At 44.6% G+C, this 23,763-nt stretch overlaps 1 protein-coding gene across 1 annotated transcript in view; it reads left to right on the top strand.

The window, feature by feature from the left end:
• LOC133447256 (gamma-aminobutyric acid receptor subunit alpha-2) overlaps positions 1 to 12,887 on the top strand; it is a 71,313-nt gene extending 58,426 nt beyond the window's left edge. The window contains exons 8-10 of the mRNA XM_061725859.1: positions 1,380 to 1,532; positions 2,918 to 3,120; positions 9,218 to 12,887. Coding sequence (XP_061581843.1) covers positions 1,380 to 1,532; positions 2,918 to 3,120; positions 9,218 to 9,526 — 665 coding nt within the window. The 3' untranslated portion in view covers positions 9,527 to 12,887. The remainder of the gene's footprint in view (positions 1 to 1,379; positions 1,533 to 2,917; positions 3,121 to 9,217) is intronic.
• Positions 12,888 to 23,763: the final 10,876 nt, after the last annotated feature.

Raw genomic sequence — 23,763 nt, 5'->3', positions numbered from 1 at the left:
AGCTAAGTTATAAAAAGGCAAAAAGAAGTAAGAAGGAAACTAGACTAAGGGGAATCAGTGGTTTCAGGTATGTCATTATTATAATCTGCCATGAAATCATGTAATCCAGTTGATTGAGGTATCCCCATCCATTTATCAAAAAACCTTTTTACCCTGCTTCTTTAGGAAACCGGATGTGATTGTTATCCGTGTCCTATGATTAGTATCTCCCCTTCCAGTAACACAATAACAGGCTTCGCTGGAGAAGATTTAGCCACATTCAGAGGATTCCTTGTGCACATCCTCCACCCCCATCTGCAGCTCAGGCACGAGGACTGGCATGCAAATTAAATTACACAAGATATAGAGCTCCATAGGGTACCGTGTGCACTCAATTTCTCTAAATTCTCATGCTGGTGTGTGGTTGTGGATACGGCAACGGAGAGATTTACAATGTAAGTGCCTGGAACACAGACGAAATAACTATAAAAAGGGGGGGGTGTAAAAAAAAAAAAAGAAAGAAATCTGTTGTGATTAGTCTGGGGAGTTGACACCCCTCCCCCTTCCCTTTACTGGAAAGGACTTTCCTCTTGCCAAGGCAGCACGTATCAAGGCCCTCATTTCAAAATCGCAGCAAATGAGCTATGTTACTGTGTTCTGTTGCCATGGGTAACGCATCTTTGTCTTCTCATGTCTAATCTTGGTTTCTCTTTGAGATATCCTCCGTATGGAGATCCTGCCTGCTACTGCAGCTCTGGCACTGTTTCATGGCTCTGTCGGCTGGTAGGGAACCATGCGGCCTACCTTTGTATTTTAGACGGGGTTTACTATATATTCATGCAACTTTGGAAACTGCAGCAGGTTAATCTTTATCTAAGACCGCATTGGCTTTTTAGAGCCAAAATCTTGAGATAAAAGATTACATAAGTGCTCTTGCACTGATTCATAATGAACTGCATCTTGCGCATCTGGCAAAGTTGGACAGATTTATGTAGATCAAGCTAACCTTGCAAGAATACAATTTATGTGACACATGCAACAGCTCACTGAGTTTATGAAGAGTAACCCAAGAAAACTACACTAACAGGCATGGTAGAGGAACCCTTATTTATTAGATTTTAAAACATGTATAAAGAGGAAACAAGGATTGAAAAAGTCATTTCCATCTCAGTATTTAATGTTAAAGGATGAAGAGGCTCTGTAACTGAGGCAAAGGCCAAATAGATGACGGCTTAAAAGCCTGGATACTTTGTTGAATTCCTGCACAAAAACTGCAAATAAATTAGCAAATAAGACCAAGACATCAGAGGTTATAGAAATGTGTGTTGACATTATAGGCAGCGTGTAATTAAAATATCTGTCAGATGGTACTTAGGATGCATATTTATATGTATTTGCAGGTGAATACACAGTGATGACAGCTCATTTCCATCTGAAGAGGAAGATTGGCTACTTTGTCATCCAGACGTACCTCCCGTGCATCATGACAGTCATCCTCTCCCAGGTGTCCTTCTGGCTGAACAGAGAATCTGTGCCAGCCAGGACTGTGTTTGGTAAGCATATATACATATATAACGGTCAAAATCATCCCCCCTGTAAAACGGCCATCCCTCCTTTCCATCCCTTATGTCATTTCATCAATGAATGTGGTTTTACTGCTATTTCAACATTTAGAGTCATCACCAGAAAAATAACACCAGAAAAATTATTTATTTGACAATTTTCACCTGTTTCAAGTACATTTTCACTTGAAATAAGTAGAAATCTTATCTTCTTATTACAAGCAAAAAAATCTTGTTCCACTGGAAGATTTTTCTACTTATTTCAAGTGAAAATCTACTTGAAACAGGTGAAAATTGTTGTTTTTTCCCAGTGATGAGTCTTATTTTAAGTGTAATGAGATTTTTTTTACTAAAATGAGACATTTTAACTAGAAATAAGACAAATATTCTTGTTAAGATTTTGAGTTTTTGCAGTGATCCATTTTACTTATCCTGTGAAGGACAGAATCATATTGATAAGTTCAGAAAACTGTTCTTTATTGTTGTGTTTTGATGTATTTGATGTAAGCCCAGTGGATATTTAAAGCTTACAGAAGGCTGCATTTAACTGCTGCTATGTCATTCCTGCAGTATTTCTGCAGGTGTTTTGGTCAGTGCTATTATTTGTAATATATTATATTATTTGTAATCAGCACAAATTATCTGTCCCCATATGATAAAATCCACCATCCCCCCTGATTTTTTTTACAACTCGAGTACTGCATATATATACAGTATATACATATATGTATATATATATATATATATATATATATATATATATATATATATATATATATATATATATATATATATATATATATATATATATATATATATATATATATATACTGTATATACACTATACTATGTCACTGACCAGATTATGTATAGCTTCTAAGCCCCAACAGCACTGATGTGATATAAGACCAGATTTAGAAACATTCATCCTCACACACATCAGGAACCCAAAAACAGGATAAAGAGGTGAAATATCTTAACGGTCTGTGCTTTTGGGATTCAGTAGAGACGCTGCTGCTGAACTCATCTGTGAGCCAAGCGAAAGTAATGTCAGTGACCTCAGATTGGTTAGCTCACGGAAAAATAGTATGAAAGCTAAGAATAGATCTGTGGCCCAATAAACCAAAGCCTCTGAACAGCTGAAGCAGTGATAATCACGCTCCGCAGGAATATTAAAGACAGACATGGCTAACAAGTATTCTGTAATGAGCCATCAAAATTGCAGCTAACACTAAACATATTAAGGAAATGATTATTCATATGTATGCTGTATTTGATCTATTTCTTATGTTAAACACTCACACTTCATACAGGAAATTCTAAAACGACAACATACAGTAAGCTGTGTATAAAAAGGTCCTTGTCTCCTTTTCCAGGTGTGACCACCGTTCTAACCATGACCACTCTGAGCATCAGTGCGAGGAACTCCCTGCCGAAGGTCGCGTATGCCACTGCCATGGACTGGTTCATTGCTGTCTGCTATGCTTTCGTCTTCTCTGCCCTGATTGAGTTTGCCACCGTCAATTACTTCACAAAGCGCGGCTGGGCTTGGGATGGAAAGAGCATCGTGAGTGAGAAGGTAATGAAGAAGAAAGCGTGTCTTCTGACAGGCTCCACTTTCAAAGAGTTTGTTAGCACTGTGACATTAATTGTGACTTTAAAGGTGTTTGTTGGGGATGAAAGAAAAAATACATTTAAACCACCACATGTTCATCGTATAAACTCGATGATTTGGTTAAATTACAGACACTCACAATCATGTACACAGCTAAATGTAAAGCATTACCAGAAAACTTACAATACATGTTTACTTTTAGTTCAAATAATGAAGATAGTCGTAGAAAATTAAATTTTAAACATTTATTTGCCCGAACAACTTTAAAGCAGATGAGCGTTTCAATTATTGGAATTAAGTTATGGAATTCATTACATTATGATTTAAAGGGCTGTATAAACATATTTCAGTTTAAAAAGAAATTTAAAGAGAAAAAATAGCAATGTATGGATGGATGAAAAAATAGTCAAAATGTATAATATATGCGTATGGAGACAGACAATCTATCTTTGATTTTTTTGTTTTTCTTTCCTTGTGATATTAACTAAGTAATTGTGCAGACCATCTGTTATTATTCATCAAGTAAAGAGAAAATCCGAAGTGCTCAGGGAATTGTTCAGAAAAAATCTTGAAGGTGCTCTTTGGTGTTGGGGAAAAAAACAATATCTAGTCAAAAAAGGGAGTCCAAGGCACTCTTCTTGTGGAAAAATATTAAAAAGCCTTTATTGAAACATGGCTAATAAGTATAAAAACATGGGAGCAGAGACCCACGCGTTTCGGCGCAAGCCTTCTTCAAGGTACTGCTCAAACAGGAATTCCTAATGATATACACCTGCCCTGCACAGGTAGGAGGTCACATGAACCATTTCCCAGGTAAACATTACATGCAAGGGCCACTAGGTGGCCACGCAGGTGTCAAAAGCCAGTGAATGGCCAGGTAGAGAGAAGAAAAATAAAATAAAAAATACATGAAAGAGCCACTAGATGGCCATACAGGTGTCACAAGCCAGTGAATGGCCAGGTAGAGGGAAAAAAAACATACAAACAAAAGAAGATACATAAAGAGCCAGTAAGTGGCAGCAGTCTTAGATAAGGACAGCTACCAATACTAGAAAACCACTTATAAACTGAGAAGTCATTACAAATAAGGACTAAAATCAATTTCTTCATTTAATCCTGGGTATGTCATGGCCTGCAAAGTGTATATGTAGAAAGTTTCCCTTTGTAGTAATAATTTTAGCCTGTCACCACCCCTAATATTCTTTTTGATAGTTTCTAGACCTTCAACCATTAACCCATCCGGATTGCTATTGTGTGCTGTGTGAAAATGTTTAGCCATAGGATAATCCAAGTTAACCTTCCTAATGGCATTTTTATGCTCGGAGACTCTGTCTTTTAGACGCCTTTTTGTACGGCCTATATAAAAACAGCCACAGGAGCATGATAAACGGTACACCACAAAGGTGGTATTGCAATGGCCACATTTGTATGTACCAGTTGGTACATACAAATGTGGCCATTGCAACCATTGCTCCAACATGAAAGAATGCAAAACAATTTATTGATTTCAAATCTAACAAAACATATAACATTCAAGCATTCATCAACTGCAGTACCACCTTTGTGGTGTACCGTTTATCATGCTCCTGTGGCTGTTTTTATATAGGCCGTACAAAAAGGCGTCTAAAAGACAGAGTCTCCGAGCATAAAAATGCCATTAGGAAGGTTAACTTGGATTATCCTATGGCTAAACATTTTCACACAGCACACAATAGCAATCCAGATGGGTTAATGGTTGAAGGTCTAGAAACTATCAAAAAGAATATTAGGGGTGGTGACAGGCTAAAATTATTACTACAAAGGGAAACTTTCTACATATACACTTTGCAGGCCATGACATACCCAGGATTAAATGAAGAAATTGATTTTAGTCCTTATTTGTAATGACTTCTCAGTTTATAAGTGGTTTTCTAGTATTGGTAGCTGTCCTTATCTAAGACTGCTGCCACTTACTGGCTCTTTATGTATCTTCTTTTGTTTGTATGTTTTTTTCCCTCTACCTGGCCATTCACTGGCTTGTGACACCTGTATGGCCATCTAGTGGCTCTTGCATGTATTTTTTATTTTATTTTTCTTCTCTCTACCTGGCCATTCACTGGCTTTTGACACCTGCGTGGCCACCTAGTGGCCCTTGCATGTAATGTTTACCTGGGAAATGGTTCATGTAACTTCCTACCTGTGCAGGGCAGGTGTATATCATTAGGAATTCCTGTTTGAGCAGTACCTTGAAGAAGGCTTGCGCCGAAACGCGTGGGTCTCTGCTCCCATGTTTTTATACTTATTAGCCATGTTTCAATAAAGGCTTTTTAATATTTTTCCACAAGAAGAGTGCCTTGGACTCCCTTTTTTGACTAGATCTGTTATTATTGTTCAATTTAGTTTTGAGGGAGGGGCAGGTATAATAAGATTTTCTTCTTCCTGCTCCTTTCTGGTTATGGAATATGCTTTTGATTGTGTTGTCATTTTACTTGTTTGTTTCTTTTGTTTGCATATTTCCATGATCGGAATAAATAAAAATGAAATGAAATGAAATTAAATGAAATAATTAGTATCAAGGGTTACATAGAGTACCTTGACAGAGATAAGTCAATATGAAAGATCAACGCATTGGTGGCATAACATAGTCTATAATCTTATTTGGATAAGCTATAAACAAAATGAGCGTTGATATTTCAGAGGTTTCTGCTCCAACATTTATTAATCAAATGGATGGAGTGCCTCATCCACTTGTGTGCAAGGTTAGCACACGGCTGTTGATGATCCACTAATCTGAGGGCAGGTGTGTTAAAGCGAGGACATCTCAAACATGCAGGACAGTGAGTCCTGAGGACCAGGCCCACGTCCCCGCCAGAGACGACTCCCGTCTAAAGTTGCTTTCGTCAAGGAAAATTATGACTAAATATCGTCGTCAACGAACCTTTATCACCTGAGGAAAACGAGACGAGACGAGATGCAATGAAAATGCTGGTCATGTGACGATAACGATAATTAAATATATAATGCAATATCGTAGACGTAGAGGAAAAAAAAAAATAAAAACTCTGCTAAAATGCGTCTTCATTTTCGTTGACCAAAACAAGACGAAATGTTCTAACAAAGATCCTTAATGTCCATGTTTTCAGTAGTTTCCTGTGGTTTAGTTCTGCTGCTGGGTGAAGTCACCTCCTCCATCGGGGAATCAGATCCAGAAGATGCAGCTGCAGAGTTAGAGGCTGATGCCGTTAACGCAGAGCTCTAGTAAACGTTAATTAAAGACAAAGTTACATAGAGAAACACATGGATCTTCTCTGGGGCTGGAGAAGAAGAAGAAGAACCATCTTTGGATACACTTTCCTACATAGACGTGGAAAAGAAAACCCAATGTGTCGTTGAAAAAGATGGGGAGAAATGCGGAAAAATAAATATGTTGTAAACTCAAATTAGAGTCTTCTGTATCTGGAATGAATGTTTTCTTGAGTCTATAAGGTAACAATAATATAAATATAATAATAAGATAACCTTGTTTGAATTGTAAAATGGGTTTGGCTAAATACAATCTTTGACTAAAATGAGACTAAAATGGTCCTGGACAATTCTGACTAAGACTAAAATGCCCAGACGTTTAGTTGACTGAAACTTGACTAAAAGGAGAATGAACGTGACTAAAACTAATAAAAACTAAAATGATAGTTTGACCCAAAGACTAGACTAAAACTAAAATGGAACCAGGCTGCCAGAAACAGCGCTCCTCCGGTCCAGGGGCAGCTGTCTGTGTCCAGGGAGAAGAGCACGGGGGAGACAGCTCAGCCTGGGGGTGAGCCGGTGCTGACGCTCCACAACTCTGACACTTGGTGGTCTGGTGTTCCCAGATTTACCTTCTGCTTCCTGTCACTCAGGATAAACTGGATCCAGCTGCAGGTGGACTCATCCACATTAGTTGGGAAGAGCTTGCCCTGGAGGAGACTTGGGTACAGCATTATTTATCCCGCTATTCTTACCATGTTGCCTCCACTACTCTAGGAGGGAGTAAATCTGGACCCGTCAGCCCACATGGCAGTTTTCCAGTGCTCTAGAGTTCGATCTATATGTTTCCTCGCACACTGAAGCCTTTTTTCAGCTCGGCACAGCGAGAAGTCTTCTTAAGGCTGCACTGCAACTGTCTAGATCCAATACCTTAACTGCACTCAAGGTTATTCAATATTTTTGACCACATTTCTTTGTCAAAGACAATGGTTCACCACCGTTATTCAGTCCTTTCAAATTTTAACAATGCTTTTGGCACTTTACTAAATTCCCTTGAATTTCAGCTTGATGCAGACCAATATTTAACCCTCCCGAATCACAGTAACAGCTTGTACATGAACACAGGATGTTTTCTGTGGCATGGTTGTTTGAGGAACGATCGATTCTGGACGAATACCTTGTTGCATGCAGAGACTGTATAAGAGGCTCGACCTAAATGCACTGGCCTTCAAGTGGGGGAGAATAAGAATAAGAATAAGCTTTTAAAAATGTAAACAAGAAGTCTAAGTAGTCCAGTTCAGTTCAATTCAGCTTTATTCATGTAGCACCGAATCATGACACATGTCATCTCAAGGCACCTTAACAATACAGTTCACCTCATCCCAAATGAGTCTGATTATTACAAATGCAATAAAGTAAGAATAATAATTATTGCTTTGCCAAGGAAGCAAACTTTCTTTGATTGAATCCTGGGGGAAAGGGGTCTTTTTGTGTGGAGGTTGCATGTTTTCCCCGTGGTTTCATGGGTGTCCTCCAGTTTCCTCTAAAAAACATGCGTCTGGTTAGTTGGTGATTGTAAACTGCCTAGGAATGAGTGTGTGGGGTTGTTATTACATGACCCTGTAATGGATTGGCAACCAGTCCAGGGTATAGCCCTGTCTTTTACCTACAGACACCTGGAAGCAGTACTGGAGTTGAGGGGGGATGAGGGGGAATGGCATCCTCCCTGAAATAAAAACGGTCAAAATCACCCCCCCTGTAAAACTGCCATCCCTCCTTTCCATCCCTTTTGTCATTTCATCAATGAATGTGGTTTTACTGCTATTTCAACATTTAGAGTCATCACCAGAAAAATAACTTATTTGACAATTTTCACCTGTTTCAAGTACATTTTCACTTGAAATAAGTAGAAAAATCTGCCAGTGGGACAAGATTTATCTTCTCATTACTAGCAAAAAAATCTAGTTCCACTGGCAGATTTTTCTACTTATTTTAAGTGAAAATGTACTTGAAACAGGTGAAAATAGTTGTTTTTTCCATTGATGAGTATTGTTTTTTTTTACTAAAATGAGACATTTTAACTATAAATAAAACAAATATTCTTATAATACATTTTATAATAATACATTTTATTTATATAGCGCTTTTCAAGGCACTCAAAGAGGCTTTACATTAGTAACAAAACACATACTACAATCTTGTTAAGATTGTGAGTTTTTGCAGTGACCCATTTTACGTATCCTGTGAAGGACAGAGTCATATTGATAAGTTCAGAAAACTGTTTTTTATTGTTGTGTTTTGATGTATTTGATGTAAGCCCAGTGGATATTTAAAGCTTACAGAAGGATGCATTTAACTGCTGCTATGTCATTCCTGCAGTATTTCTGCAGGTGTTTTGGTCAGTGCTATTATTTGTAATATATTATATTATTTGTAACCAGCACAAATTATCTGTCCCCATATGTTAAAATCCACCATCCCCCCTGATTTTTTATTACAACTCGAGTACTGCCAGGAAGAGACTCCAGCAGACCTCTGTGACCCTAAACAAGGATACGCAGGTAGAGAGAACAGATGCAAATCCAGGTGATGACTTTTATTGGCCAGACAGTTTATATCAGCGATACAAAGGAAATTATTCTGCAAACCTTCAAGTGGCACTGATACAGTACACAACTCTCAGGTAACTGTGATATAACAATGGCAGACCACTCCACCCTCAACCTGCTTCAAATTAGTTTCTACCTCTCTACACTTGCAGGTGACGTATTTATAAGAGCTGTAAATTGGGTTTTCTTTCTTTTTTTGACAGTAAGTTATAATTTTGGTCTCCCAACAGAAAAAAGAGAGGGCGTCTGTCGTCAAGAAGAATAACGCCTACGCAGTAGCGGTAGCCAACTACGCGCCCAATATCGCCAAGGACCCCGGCTCTCTCCCAACCATTGACAAGGGTGGAGCGACAGATCCCGGCAAGGCCAGAACGGATGGCAAGGCCCCAGAAAGCAAGAAGACCTTCAACAGTGTCAGCAAAATTGACAGGATGTCACGGATTATGTTTCCAGTGCTTTTTGGAAGCTTCAACCTGGTGTACTGGGCCACCTACTTAAACAGAGAACCCGTTATAAAGGATATGGTCCCATCTACTTAGAGACCACTTTTGATTACTTCTGGTCTGGAGATGAAGAGATGAACCAAATACCTCCAGCAACTACACATCATACCTTTGCAGTCCTGGATTGCAGTGTGATCCTCTCTCTCTGCGTGTTTTCTACACTGTCTGCAGCACTTTTGAAAAGCCTGGCTTTTGTACATGTGTACGTATATTTATATTCATGGTTTCACCGTGACACGTTGTGTTATAACTTTAATTAGACTGCATATTTCCTAGAAGGTGTGTTTTCAAATACGGTGTGTGGCCAATGTACATATATAATCATATGAGAGGCAAACATGAACATAAACATTTGATTTAAGATTACTTATACTTGTGTTGAATTGTACTAATTATAATATCAATTTTCTTGATATCAAACTATTAGTTTTCTTCTGAGTGAAAGAGAGGGATTTTACCATTTTCATTTTGTTCATTACCATATAAGAGTTGCGCAACTCATTTTCTATGACATCCAAGCCGATGCAAAAACACATTTGTATGATATTATTACAGTTTGAATCTTCTGTCATTGTGTGTGAAAAGACGGGGCTGTCATCAATTCCTGATCTCCAGAATTACTAATACACGTTTAAAAGGTCCAATCTCCATAGAAACAAAGAAAAGGCTTCTCACTTGCACTATAACAGGTTTTTGCACACCTTTTAGTTATGCTTTGTTTACTACAGTAAAAGCTCGGAAGTTGCTGGGGGTCCAAGATGTTTCGTCCGGGGTTAGCAGGTTAAGTTGTTATTAGAGGACGGGTTACATGCAGATGGTGTGTCAAAGCCACAGACGGTATATAAAAGATGAACATATAGCCATCCTGACATTCAGTAGTTTGTGGACTCCCGTTTTGAAGCCTTTAGTTGGTCACATTGTTGTTTTTATTTTTTTTCAGAAACCAAACATGATGGACAAACACGACTCCAATCCAGGAATGCTATGCACACCGGTAGTCTCAATGTAGCACTGACTTGAAGAATATCCTGATTTATGGTTTATTTTACCCCTAAATGAATTCAAAGAAATGAAGATACTAATGATTTAAGCGGGGGCAAACCAATCAAAACTTCTAACAGAGACAGAGAAGTCATCATAGTTAAATAAATATGGGTCTTTTTTTCATAGATTGCTTTTGTTTTTGCGCTCAGAGAAGTCGTCTCCTTCTGGCCGTCACAAACCTTGAGGGTGGTTTGTCATTGGCTTCATTTTTCATACAAAAATATCACCTTTATAATATTGGAGTATAATATTTTATATACGGTCTGTGGCCATGACTTTTTTTCATGTAAATAACTGGCTGGAGACTAGGGATGGGCGGTATGGACTAAAAAATGTATCACGATAATTTCTGGCATTTATCCCGATAACGATAAAAATGACGATAAAAAAAATACCAATTCAACTCCACCTTTTTAAATATAAATCTATCACCACATTCAGTCTTTGGAGCCCCCAAAACACTGCTCTAAAAGAATACTGAATACTACTAAACTACACCAATTAAATTGAATTGATCTTTCTTTCTTTCTTTCTTTCTTTCTTTCAGGCTCATATCTTTCTTTTTCTTTCTATTCTGGCTCCCTTCCTTCCTTCCTTCATTCCTTCCTTCCTTCCTTCCTTCATTCCTTCCTTCCTTCCTTCCTTCCTTCCTTCCTTCCTTCACTTTTTTTAGTACTTATTTTGTAGTGTGGAATAATAGAAAAGGCTTGATAAAGTGACACTGCTCAAAATGAGAGTAACATACTTCCTGAGATGAATAGTCCACAACAGTAGGTTATTATGACAAAACTTGAGCCATTTATTAGATATTCAATATTTTTAACATAAAATAGGCAGAAGAATTAAATAAAATAAATAACATGAAAAAGCCAATATAAAAAAATCAAGCAAATTTAAATAAAAAAATCAAGCAAATTTAAAAACAAATGTACTAAAAGTAGGCTTTGTTACCATAAATAAAAGTCGTGACTTCCAAAGTCAGATAAATTCTACTGCCAGTGGCAACCTGTGCTGCTGTGTGGTGAAAACAGAACTCCTTCCTTCCTTCCTTCCTTCCTTCCTTCCTTCCTTCCTTCCTTCCTTCCTTCCTTCCTTCCTTCCTTCCTTCCTTCCTTCCTTCCTTCCTTCCTTCCTTCCTTCCTTCCTTCCTTCCTTCCTTCACATACGTTGTGCGTCGATTTAACACAGAACCATAAATCAGCTTTACACAAAAACGTCATCAACTGGAATTTATCGTTTTTACCGCGAGATGACAAATTCTTACCGTGGGGAATTTTTTTGACGGTATATCGTGAACGGTAAAATATCACCCATTCCTACTGGAGACTAAGCTGATGAGACACATAGCAAGGTCTCTAGGATATGTACCGTCATTATAGTACAAGTTCTGCTGTTCAGAAAACCATACAAAGGTAAACAACACTTAGACTAAAAACTTGAATCTACAGAGTCAGATGATAATCTTTGTTCTCTCTGAGTCACTCCTTTTACATGCAACAACACCGGACTATTCCTGATAATAATGATTATAAAAATACAGAATAGGATGGCAGAAGGATGGCAATAAGAAAGGAAAGAGAAATAAAATAAATATATACCAGTAGTTTTTCTTTATCCACAAAGTAATTTGTGTGTTGTATTTTGAATGTGCATTGTCTTCCACTTGATTTTGTTTATATCGTGTCCCCCACGAGTAGTTTTAATTCTGGAGGATACCATAGATGTGTTGATATTGATGAGAAGAAGAAGAAGATGGTGAGAAGAAGAAAAATGGCTCATTTGATTTGTTTAATGTTACAGGCTTAAATTAAGAGGATGGGGTGAAGATTTTGGATGAAATCAGAATTAAAAGCCAACTCGGTGCAGAAATAACACAAATATCTGGTGGATGTACATCATCGGTGTCTGCTGAGAAAAATGATCAAAGCATCGGCATAAGTCCTGAACGTGTCCCGGAGCTGCTTAACTATTAAAAATGTTTTTTTGAAATGTGAGCAGTATGATGATACAAGACTCCCAGCATTATAGACCTTTTTTTGTTAAAGATATGGTTGCTTTTCCATAACTTCTGCCAATGTTTAAGAAATATCATGTTCAGCCCTACACCAGCTGTCATATATGGTAAGGTGTTAATCTTTGTCATAAATATATATGATTTTACTTCATTATTTAGCTAAACTTCATTTTCTGGGGTTAAATGAAACTTTTGCATGGGTACCATTCTTGGATTTTGATAACTCTTTTTTAAATTTCAGCAGGTCGACTACAACTCACAGTTTCTCCAACATCCAAATAGAAACTTAAACATTCCAGGTAAAATGATTGTTCACAAGTTGTATGCTTGATTCAGTGCACAGGTTTTAATAAAACAAATGATTTCAGATCTTTATATCCATTTTTTGTCATGTTTTGGAAGCTGACACTAACAATAAGTCCTCTGTAAGAAAGAGTAATATAAATAAAGATAAAGTTTATTCTGTGAATTTGGCCTATTTTTTAGTTGTCAGGAGAAAAACTGAAAGCTGTTGAAAACATTTAATTTTTCATTCAAAATTTCCATCTTCTCTCTGACAAACTAATGATCAAATTATTTTGAATGTTTATATGTATGTTTGTTTTATTCCCTCTGCTTTTAAACTTTCAAGCACTCCTTTTCACTCAGCTCCAGCCACCTTATTGATGCAAAGATTTATTTTAAAAGTCAGAGATAGTTACAACTCTGATATCATCTTGACTTAAACCTTTTCTGACTAGATTGTATAGCTATATATACTGTATGTACTGTATATATATGTACATATATACATATATATATATATATATATATATACACATATATATATATATATATATATATATATATATATATATATATATATATATATATATATATATATATATATATATATATATATATATATATATATATGGGGCAGGGCAGGGTTAAATAAGTTTGACTTCAACCTGCTCCTTTTCGGACACTGTTTTTTTTTCCCCCTGTTTGTATTACGTTTTTGTTGTTGCTTTTTTTTCTGAATGTTTTGAATTTGTTTTAAAATCTTATATTTTTTTATGTTTTCGAAATAAACAATTCAATCAAATCAATAAATCAATATCAATATATATATATATATATATATATATATATATATATATATATATATATATATATATATATATATATACTCATATATATATATATATAATTTGGATATACAATTTGGATATATATATATATTATATAAATAAAACAAAGAAAAAAGAGATTTTTTTTAACTATTGTTCTGTCACATTTTGGAAGTTTTCTGACAGTGATTAGACTGAAATGATTAACAATCTCAATCTACTGCTTTTAAAGCAGTACTGCATTCAAAGAAGGGATGTTATCAGATCTACAGTTCACTGGTAACAACCTAGTAAGCTCATGGGACCATGAGTGAGCCAGATCAGCTCCTGTTCAGCAGAAGAAGATCCTGTCAACCAATGCTGTTACGCTGCCAGGGCCTATCACTATAAGTGTGTTGGTAAAACCCACAAAAAGCCCCGTGGCACTGAGCTGTAATACGATGCTCGCTGAAGTTCCATTTTCCACCCTCATCTCCAAGCTCTGTCTCCTCAATGTACAGCTGACTCCGATTGTCTGCGCCGAGATTACGGCCTGACAGAAATCACTGTTGATAGATAGAGACATGGAGTTGGTTGGACAGCACAGTGGAGCTGCTTATTTACATGTCTTAAAATATTCAGAATTGAGGATCTTTCGCAATTGGAGCATTCAAATATGTGTCGCAATCTAGAGAGTTTTGGTTGCATATAAGGAGCTAACAACTGTAATTTAAAGCTCTTATGGATTCATTATTTTGTTTTTCTTATTTCAGATAATGATGAGGATAAGGAATATGATGGATGCTGTGAAATTAACCAAACTGTCATGAAAGTCCTCTTCTACAAACCACTACTTTTTGTAATCTTTATGAATTTTTCAGCAGTCTGAACAAAAAGACTTATATTATAGATGCCTGTCAGATGCATGCACTGTATAACAAACATCTTTTTTTCATTAATTGTACAAGAGTCAAAACTGAAAAGCATTTGAGGAATGGAGAAAGGTCTCCTTTAATGATTCAAAAGCATATAGTCATAAATGCAAAAATATTCAATTTATTATATGATAAAAATTGCCCTATAAAGCAATACAGTAATATACGTAAACATACAAACAGTCCGTGGGTCACCAAGGAGCTACAAAATGCCTGCAAAAAGAAAAATACATGATATAGACAATTCATAAAGCATTGAACTACAGAGGCAGAGGAAAAGTATAAAAAAATATAAAAATAATTAACTAATATTATGAGGACATGTAAGAAAGACTACTATTATAAATTATTGGAAAAAAATAAAAACAACATTAAAGGTATATGGAATGTCCTAAATAGCATAGTGAGAAATGGACCAGAATTAGCAACAAAAATAAAGAAACCAGAGACAACAGAATTTTGGCTTGTAGAAGATGTGGGGGACAGAAACCCAAGTACAATGACTGCGTTTGCATGCAGTCAATAACCCTTTTAAAACCCGAATATTGGCAATAACCCGAATTTGCACGGCCATGTAAACACCAATAACCCTTTTGAATAACCCGAATTTGCTCATATTGGGGTTTTTAAAAACCCCAATATGACCCCTGGGTTACTCCTTTTAAAACCTGAATATTGGGTCATGTAAACGCCTAACGGAATATCCCCATCGTCACGTCTGGTGTATGGTGTGGACCCAAACCCAGGAGAGTAGGAGGCAGGAGTTGCAAAAAGGCCAGGCCGACACACGGCCCTGGTTCCGGGGGCCGACCTCGGGACTGGGCCGACCGGCAAGACAGTTCCGGGTGTCGCCCACGAGGCCGGGCAGACCGGCGAGACAGCTCGGGGGGACTTCCCCGAGGCCTGGGCCTGGGTCTTGGCGTGGGACCTGGACGACTTGGCGTGGGGCTTGGCAGGGGAATCTTGACTTGACGGGGAATCTTGACTTGACGGGGAATCTTGACTTGACGGGGAATCTTGACTTGACGGGGAGCTCAGGATACGAGGAGCTGGTTGAGGGGGTACCCGGGTCCGGGGAGCTGGCTGCGGGGGAACCCGGGTCCGTGGTGCTGGCTGCGGGGGGTCTGGGACCATCACCGGAGCTGGGGCTGATGCGTCCGGGACCACCACCGTCGACGCGCCCAAGACCACCGCCGGAACAGCGGCCAGCTGGGGCTGGCGTCGACGCCGTCACTCCAGAGCCTGGATGTTTCGGGGCCCACCTAGAGCCAGGCGTGTTCCCCAGAAGGGGGACTCCTCCTCCTCGAACCACCTCATATTTTTCTCCACCTCCCGGCTGAGAAACATCCAGAGGGAAATCCACTCTCCCGCTGGGTCCATTTTTGGTCGGTCCGTTCTGTCACGTCTGGTGTATGGTGTGGACCCAAACGCAGGAGAGCAGGAGGCAGGAGTTGCAAAAACCAAGGATTTATTCCAGAAAACCAAAAAACAAAGCGGTGCTTGGCAGGATCAAAAAGAAACTAAACAGGGATCAAAAACTTTAGCAGGAAAAACGTGGCAGGAAACATGGAGGACAAAACAGTACAGACCGACAGGGAGCAAGGGAATGACAAGACCAGATATACACAGGGGATAACGAGACACGACGAGACACAGGTGCAGACAATCAGGGCAGATGGGACAAAGGCGGGGCAAAACAGAAACAGAAAGGCTGGGGGGAATGTCAAACCTTGACACCCATCAAACGGAACAGGAATTTGTTTTCTGCGCATGCTCTGTTCACAAGGAATCCTGGTCTTTTGAGTCCAGGAAGTTCTTATAAACACGGAGAAACGCAAGAGCACGCCACACTTTTGGAGTGAGGAGGAGACTAATCACTTCATAAATGTAATGAAGGATATGAACATTTTGGCATTTGTAGACGGTAGAAAGTACGGGGTTAACGAGATTTAAAAGAAGGTGAGCGAAAAGTTGCGCGAAGCAGCATTTGTTTTGAATTTGGATACGGGAAGAAGAAGCGGAAATGACGGGAATTGCGTCATCACGTTCTGCGCGTCGCTGGTTTGATCGAGATATCCCGAATGATTAATTACCATGTAAACGGAATATTCCGAATGTTTCAGTAACCGGAATATTAGCAATAACCAGAATTTTGACTGCATGTAAATGTCATGGTTTCCCAGTGTAGTTTTTTAGTTTTACTCACTCCCCTGTTTTTCCAGATCCTGCCACCCTAATCAGCCAGAGATCCACTCATTCCCTTCACCTGTGCTTCCCCACCCAGCTCCACACCTGGTTTCCCTCATCAGCAGTTCCCCTCATATACCGGCCCATTTCCACCTTCTTGTTTGCCAGATTGTCGTGTGTTTTTGCCTCGCTTTCCAGCCTGCATATCCTGTTTTGTTTCTGCCTGCCTGCCTGTCTTTGAGCCTGCCTGATTCTTGGGGTATGGATTTTTGCCTGTCCGTTTTTGGTTTTGTTTGCCTGATCTGCCTGACTACCCGGTTTGACCCCTGCCTGCCTTTTGACAAAGATTAAAGCCTCTTAGACTCTGATCCTGCCTGGTGTTGTGCATTTGGGTTCTCTGTCCTGTCTGAGCCGTGACAGTACAATCTGGCCAAGACTGAACCCAGCCAACATGGACCTACCACGTAAGGAAGAGGATTTGTGGGATTTTTTTTATGGGGACCGAGTGGAGTTCTACCACAGTACGGTGAAGGGGACGGGGACATGCCCCCAGTTCCGGCCTGTTGCTGTTCCCGAGGTGGTCCCAGACCCACCCCAGTCCCTTCCCCCTTTCTGGGGAACACGCCTGGCTCTGGGTGGGCCCAGGAGCCTGCAGGCTCAGGGGAGGCAACGACGAAGGCGTCAGCCCCAGCCCCAGCTGGCTCCAGCTCCTGCTCCGGCTCCTGCTCCAGCTCCTGCTCCGGCTCCGGCTCCTGCTCCAGCTCCTGCTCCGGCTCCGGCTCCTGCTCCGGCTCCTGCTCCGGCTCCTGTTCCTGCTCCGGCTCCTGCTCCGGCTCCTGCTCCGGCTCCTGTTCCAGCTCCAGCTCCGGCTCCGGCTCCTGCTCCAGCTCCTGCTCCGGCTCCTGTTCCGGCCCCCCGCATCCTGTCTGCTCCTGTTCCGGCCCCCCGCATCCTGTCTGCCCCTGTTCCGGCCCCCCGCATCCTCTCTGCCCTGGTTCCGGCCCCCCGCATCCTGTCTGCCCCGGTTCCGGCCCCCCGCATCCTGTCTGCCCCGGTTCCGGCCCCCCGCATCCTGTCTGCCCCGGTTCCGGCCCCCCGCATCCTGTCTGCCCCGGTTCCGGCCCCCCGCATCCTGTCTGCCCCGGTTCCGGCCCCCCGCATCCTGTCTGCCCCGGTTCCGGCCCCCCGCATCCTGTCTGCCCCGGTTCCGGCCCCCCGCATCCTGTCTGCCCCGACTCCCCGCCTCCTGTCAGCCCCGGCTCTTGTTCCTGAGGCGATCCTGGATGGATCTGCCGCAGTCCCAGACCGACCCCCTGACCAGCCTGCCGCAGTCCCAGACCGACCCCCTGACCAGCCTGCCGCAGTCCCAGACCGACCCCCTGACCAGCCTGCCGCAGTCCCAGACCGACCCCCTGACCAGCCTGCCGCAGTCCCAGACCGACCCCCTGACCAGCCTGCCGCAGTCCCAGACCGACCCCCTGACCAGCCTGCCGCAGTCCCAGACCGACCCTCTGACCAGCCTGCCGCAGTCCCAGACCGACCCCCTGACCAGCCTGCCGCAATCCCAGACCGACCCCCTGACCAGCCTGCCGCAGTCCCAAACCGACCCCCTGACCAGCCTGCCACAGCCCCAGACCGACCCCCTGACCAGCCTGCCAAGCTCCCAGACCGACCCCCTGACCAGTCTGCCAAGCTCCCAGACCGACCCCCTGACCAGCCTGCCGCAGTCCCAGACCAACCCCCTGACCAGCCTGCCGCAGTCCCAGACCGACCCCCTGACCAGCCTGCCGCAGTCCCAGACCGACCCCCTGACCAGCCTGCCGCAGTCCCAGACCGACCCCCTGACCAGCCTGCCGCAGTCCCAGACCGACCCCCTGACCAGCCTGCCGCAAGCCCCCAGACCGACCCCCTGACCAGCCTGCCAAGCCCCGACACCGACCCCCTGACCAGCCTGCCAACCCCCGAGACCGACCCCCTGACCAGCATGCCAAGCCCCCAGACCGACCCCCTGACCCGCCTGCCAAGCCCCGAGACCGACCCCCGGATCCGCCTGCCAAGCCCCGAGACCGACCCCCGGATCCGCCTGCCAAGCCCCGAGACCGACCCCCGGATCCGCCTGCCAAGCCCCGAGACCGACCCCCGGATCCGCCTGCCAAGCCCCGAGACCGACCCCCGGATCCGCCTGCCAAGCCCCGAGACCGACCCCCTGACCCGCCTGCCAAGCCCCGAGACCGACCCCCTGACCCGCCTGCCAAGCCCCGAGACCGACCCCCTGACCCGCCTGCCAAGCCTCGAGACCGACCCCCTGACCCGCCTGCCAAGCCCCGAGACCGACCCCCGGATCCGCCTGCCAAGCCCCGAGACCGACCCCCTGACCAGCATGCCAAGCCCCGAGACCGACCCCCTGACCAGCATGCCAAGCCCCGAGACCGACCCCCTGACCAGCATGCCAAGCCCCGAGACCGACCCCCGGATCCGCCTGCCAAGCCCCCAGACCGACCCCCGGACCAGCCTGCCAAGCCCCCAGACCGACCCCCTGACCAGCCTGCCAAGCCCCCAGACCGACCCCCTGACCAGCCTGCCAAGCCCCGAGACCGACCCCCGGATCCGCCTGTTACGCCCCAAGGGCGACCCCCCGAACTGCCTCACCGGTCTGCCCGGCACCGAGGACGGCCCCCAGAGCTTTGGCCGTTTGTTGGCCGGGGCCCTCCTCCGGACCCCCTCCTTCCGCCCTGGGTGGGTGGTTTTGGGACATCTGGAATCTGTCCCTTGAGGGGGGGGTTCTGTCATGGTTTCCCAGTGTAGTTTTTTAGTTTTACTCACTCCCCTGTTTTTCCAGATCCTGCCACCCTAATCAGCCAGAGATCCACTCATTCCCTTCACCTGTGCTTCCCCACCCAGCTCCACACCTGGTTTCCCTCATCAGCAGTTCCCCTCATATACCGGCCCATTTCCACCTTCTTGTTTGCCAGATTGTCGTGTGTTTTTGCCTCGCTTTCCAGCCTGCATATCCTGTTTTGTTTCTGCCTGCCTGCCTGTCTTTGAGCCTGCCTGATTCTTGGGGTATGGATTTTTGCCTGTCCGTTTTTGGTTTTGTTTGCCTGATCTGCCTGACTACCCGGTTTGACCCCTGCCTGCCTTTTGACAAAGATTAAAGCCTCTTAGACTCTGATCCTGCCTGGTGTTGTGCATTTGGGTTCTCTGTCCTGTCTGAGCCGTGACAGTAAATGCAGTCAAAGAAACTGTAAAAACAAAACCTCTACAGACTGGAATGGTATTGACATGTTAACAGTGACGAATGTTATTGAAGGAATTGCAAAACCACTAACCCACATCTGCAACATGTCTTTTCAATCAGGTACATTTCCAAACAAATGAAAAAAGCAAAAGTAATACCGCTGTTTAAAACTGGAGATAGACACCACTTCACAAACTACAGGCCTGTTTCTTTACTCCCCCAATTCTCCAAAATACTTGAAAAACGTTTTACAAACAGACTGGACAAATTCATTGAAAAACACAATCTGCTTACAGATAGTCAATATAGATTCAGAACAGACAGATCAACATCTCTAGCACTTATTGAGTTAAAGGTATTATCCATGATTTTGGAGAGCTAGCAAGATTTGAAAGTGGCACCTCCTCTAAGCCCCGCCCCCTCCTCTCCCTCCCGTCAGCGCTTTCGCCTCCTCTCCCTCCCGAGTTTTCCAGGACATTTTGGACAGCACATTTTCAACAAAACTACCCCATGTCTCATTCACCTGTAAGCGAGGCCGGTTTTAGGGGGGGGCAGGGGTGGGCTGTGCCCACCCAAACGTGCATCCTGCCCACCGCCGTCTCCATCCCGGCGAGAGTGGAGAGCAGAGAGCGGAGAGCGGGTGGCGGTGCGCTGCAGGCTCTAGAGCCACAGCTACGCCGTAGGATACGCCGTAAGCTACGGCGTACCCTACGGCGTAGGCGAGTGCGCGCATGGGACAGGGGGGGGGGGGGGGGGGGGTTGTGGGCGACATTAAGGCATCTGATTGTTTCTTTCCCCCCCTGCCAAGCCCCTGGTCCTGGACCAATCCGTTTCATTCGGTTAGAGTTTTTAGATGATTTAAGCTGGGAGGGGGAGGAGGGGGCGGGGCTTAGAGGAGGTGCCACTTTCAAATCTTGCTAGCTCTCAAACATTGCATACTATAACTTTAACAGAAGAAATCACAAATTGTATAGACAGCAAAAAAATTGCAGTTGGAGTATTTTTGGACTTAAAAAAAGCTTTTGACACAATTGATCACAACACATTATTAAATTAAAGCTGCAAGAAGCGATGAACAGGCCCTTGCGCATGCAATTTTCACCAATAAAGGCCAAGGACTCAAAACCGAGTGTGATGACACCACCCACAACTCTTTATGTCAAACCATTCAAAAGTTATGCCAGAAAATAGGAACTATCAAATCTCAACCAATCAGAAGAAGGGCGTGGCCAATTCATGCCAATGAAGGTCAAGTACTCAAAACCGAGTCCGATGACACCACCCATGACTCTTTATGTCGAACCATTCAAAAGTTAAGGCAGAAAGTAGGAACTATCAAATATGGACCAATCAGATGAACGGGGGGGGCACTTTTTGGCATCTATCGTCGCCACGGTAACGCTTTTGACTGAGAAAAGTAATGCCCATTGTCGCAGGATCGAGACACACATTTTGATGTATAACACAGCGGCCGAAGCCACTGCCTACCATGATGAAAAAGATATCAAGGACCGTTACGTCGCCCGGATCGGCGTCACCGGGGCCCCGCCCTGGAGCCAGGCCTGGGGTTGGGGCTCGTAGGCGAGCGCCTGGTAGCCGGGTCTTTGCCCGTGGGACCCGGCCGGGCTCAGCCCGAAACGGCGACGCGGGTCCGCCTTCCAGTAGGCCCACCACCCGCAGGAAGGACCATGGCAGGCCTGTGCATTGTGGGCTGGGTAGCAGTCGTGGCGGGGTGCCTCGACGACCCAATCCCTGGACATCAACCCTCACAGTGGGGACATGGAATGTCACCTCGCTGAGGGGGAAGGAGCCGGAGCTTGTGCGTGAGGTTGAGAGATACCGGCTAGAGATAGTAGGGCTCACCTCCACACATAGCTTGGGCTCTGGAACCCAGCTCCTTGAAGGGGGCTGGACCCTCCACTACTCTGGAGTTGCCCAGGGTGAGAGGCGGCGGGCTGGTGTGGGCTTGGTTATAGCCCCCCAGCTCAGCCGCCATGTGTTGGAGTTCACCCCGGTGAACGAGAGGGTCGCTTCCCTGCGCCTTCGGGTCGGGGATAGGTCTCTCACTGTTGTTTGTGCCTACGGGCCGAACAGCAGTGGGGAGTACCCGGCCTTCTTGGAGTCCCTGGGAGGAGTACTTGATAGTGCTCCAACTGGGGACTCCATTGTTCTACTGGGGGACTTCAACGCTCACGTGGGCAATGACAGTGATACCTGGAGAGGCGTGATTGGGAGGAACGGCCTCCCCGATCTGAACCCGAGTGGTGTTTTGTTGTTGGACTTCTGTGCGAGTCGCAGTTTGTCCATCACGAACACCATGTTCAAGCATAAGGGTGTCCATCAGTGCACGTGGCACCAGGACACCCTAGGCCGGAGGTCAATGATCGACTTTGTTGTCGTTTCATCTGACCTTCGGCCGCATGTCTTGGACACTCGGGTAAAGAGAGGGGCTGAGCTGTCAACTGATCACCACCTGGTGGTGAGTTGGATGCGCTGGCGGAGGAGGAGGTTGGACAGACCGGGCAGACCCAAACGGATTGTGAGGGTCTGTTGGGAACGTCTGGCTGAGCCCTCTGTCAGGGACATCTTCAACTCCCACCTCCGGGAGAGCTTCTCTCGGATCCCGGGGGAGGCGGGGGACATCGAGTCCGAGTGGACCATGTTCTCCGCCTCCATTGTCAACGCGGCGGCTCGAAGCTGTGGACGCAAGGTCTCCGGTGCCTGTCGTGGCGGCAATCCTAGAACCCGGTGGTGGACACCGGAAGTACAGGATGCCGTTAGACTGAAGAAGGAGTCCTACCGGGCTATGTTGGCCGGTGGGACTCCTGACGCAGTAGATAGGTACCGGCAGGCCAAGCGGGCCGCGGCTCGGGCAGTCTTGGAGGCAAAAACTCGGGTCTGGGAGGAGTTCGGGGAGGCCATGGAGGAGGACTTTCGGTCGGCCTCGAGGAAATTCTGGAGGACCGTTCGGCACCTCAGAAGGGGGAAGCAGTACTCTGCCGGCACCATTTATGGTGCTGGTGGGGAGCTGTTGACCTCGACTGGGGACATTGTCGGACGGTGGAAGGAATACTTTGAGGATCTCCTTAACCCGACTGACATGCCTTCCACTGAGGAAGCAGAGGGTTGGGGCTCGGAGGCGTGCTCATCCATCACCCAAGCCGAGGTCACCGAGGTGGTTCGTAAGCTCCTCGGTGGCCGGGCACCGGGGGTGGATGAGATTCGCCCTGAGTACCTCAAGTCTCTGGATGTCGTAGGGCTGTCGTGGCTGACACGCCTCTGCGACATTGCATGGAGGAAGGGGACAGTACCGCTGGGGTGGCAAACCGGGGTGGTGGTCCCTCTGTTTAAAAAGGGGGACCGGAGAGTGTGTTCCAACTACAGGGGGATCACACTTCTCAGCCTCCCGGGGAAAGTCTACGCCAGGGTACTGGAGAGGAGATTACGGCCGATAGTCGAACCTCGGATTCAGGAGGAACAATGCGGTTTTCGTCCCGGTCGTGGAACACTGGACCAGCTCTATACCCTCCGCAGGGTGCTCGAGGGTTCATGGGAATTTGCCCAACCAGTCTACATGTGTTTTGTGGATCTGGAGAAGGCATTTGACCGTGTCCCTCGTGCCATTCTGTGGGGGGTGCTGAGTGAGTATGGAGTCCGGGGCCCTCTACTAAGGGGGACTTCAACGCTCACGTGGGCAATGACAGTGATACCTGGAGAGGCGTGATTGGGAGGAACGGCCTCCCCGATCTGAACCCGAGTGGTGT

The sequence above is a fragment of the Cololabis saira genome, chromosome 7 (genome assembly GCF_033807715.1).
Source record: "Cololabis saira isolate AMF1-May2022 chromosome 7, fColSai1.1, whole genome shotgun sequence".
NCBI lineage: Eukaryota > Metazoa > Chordata > Actinopteri > Beloniformes > Belonidae > Cololabis > Cololabis saira.
The sequence above is the reverse complement of the archived record's forward strand: the minus strand, read 5'-3'. Positions and strand labels throughout refer to the sequence as shown.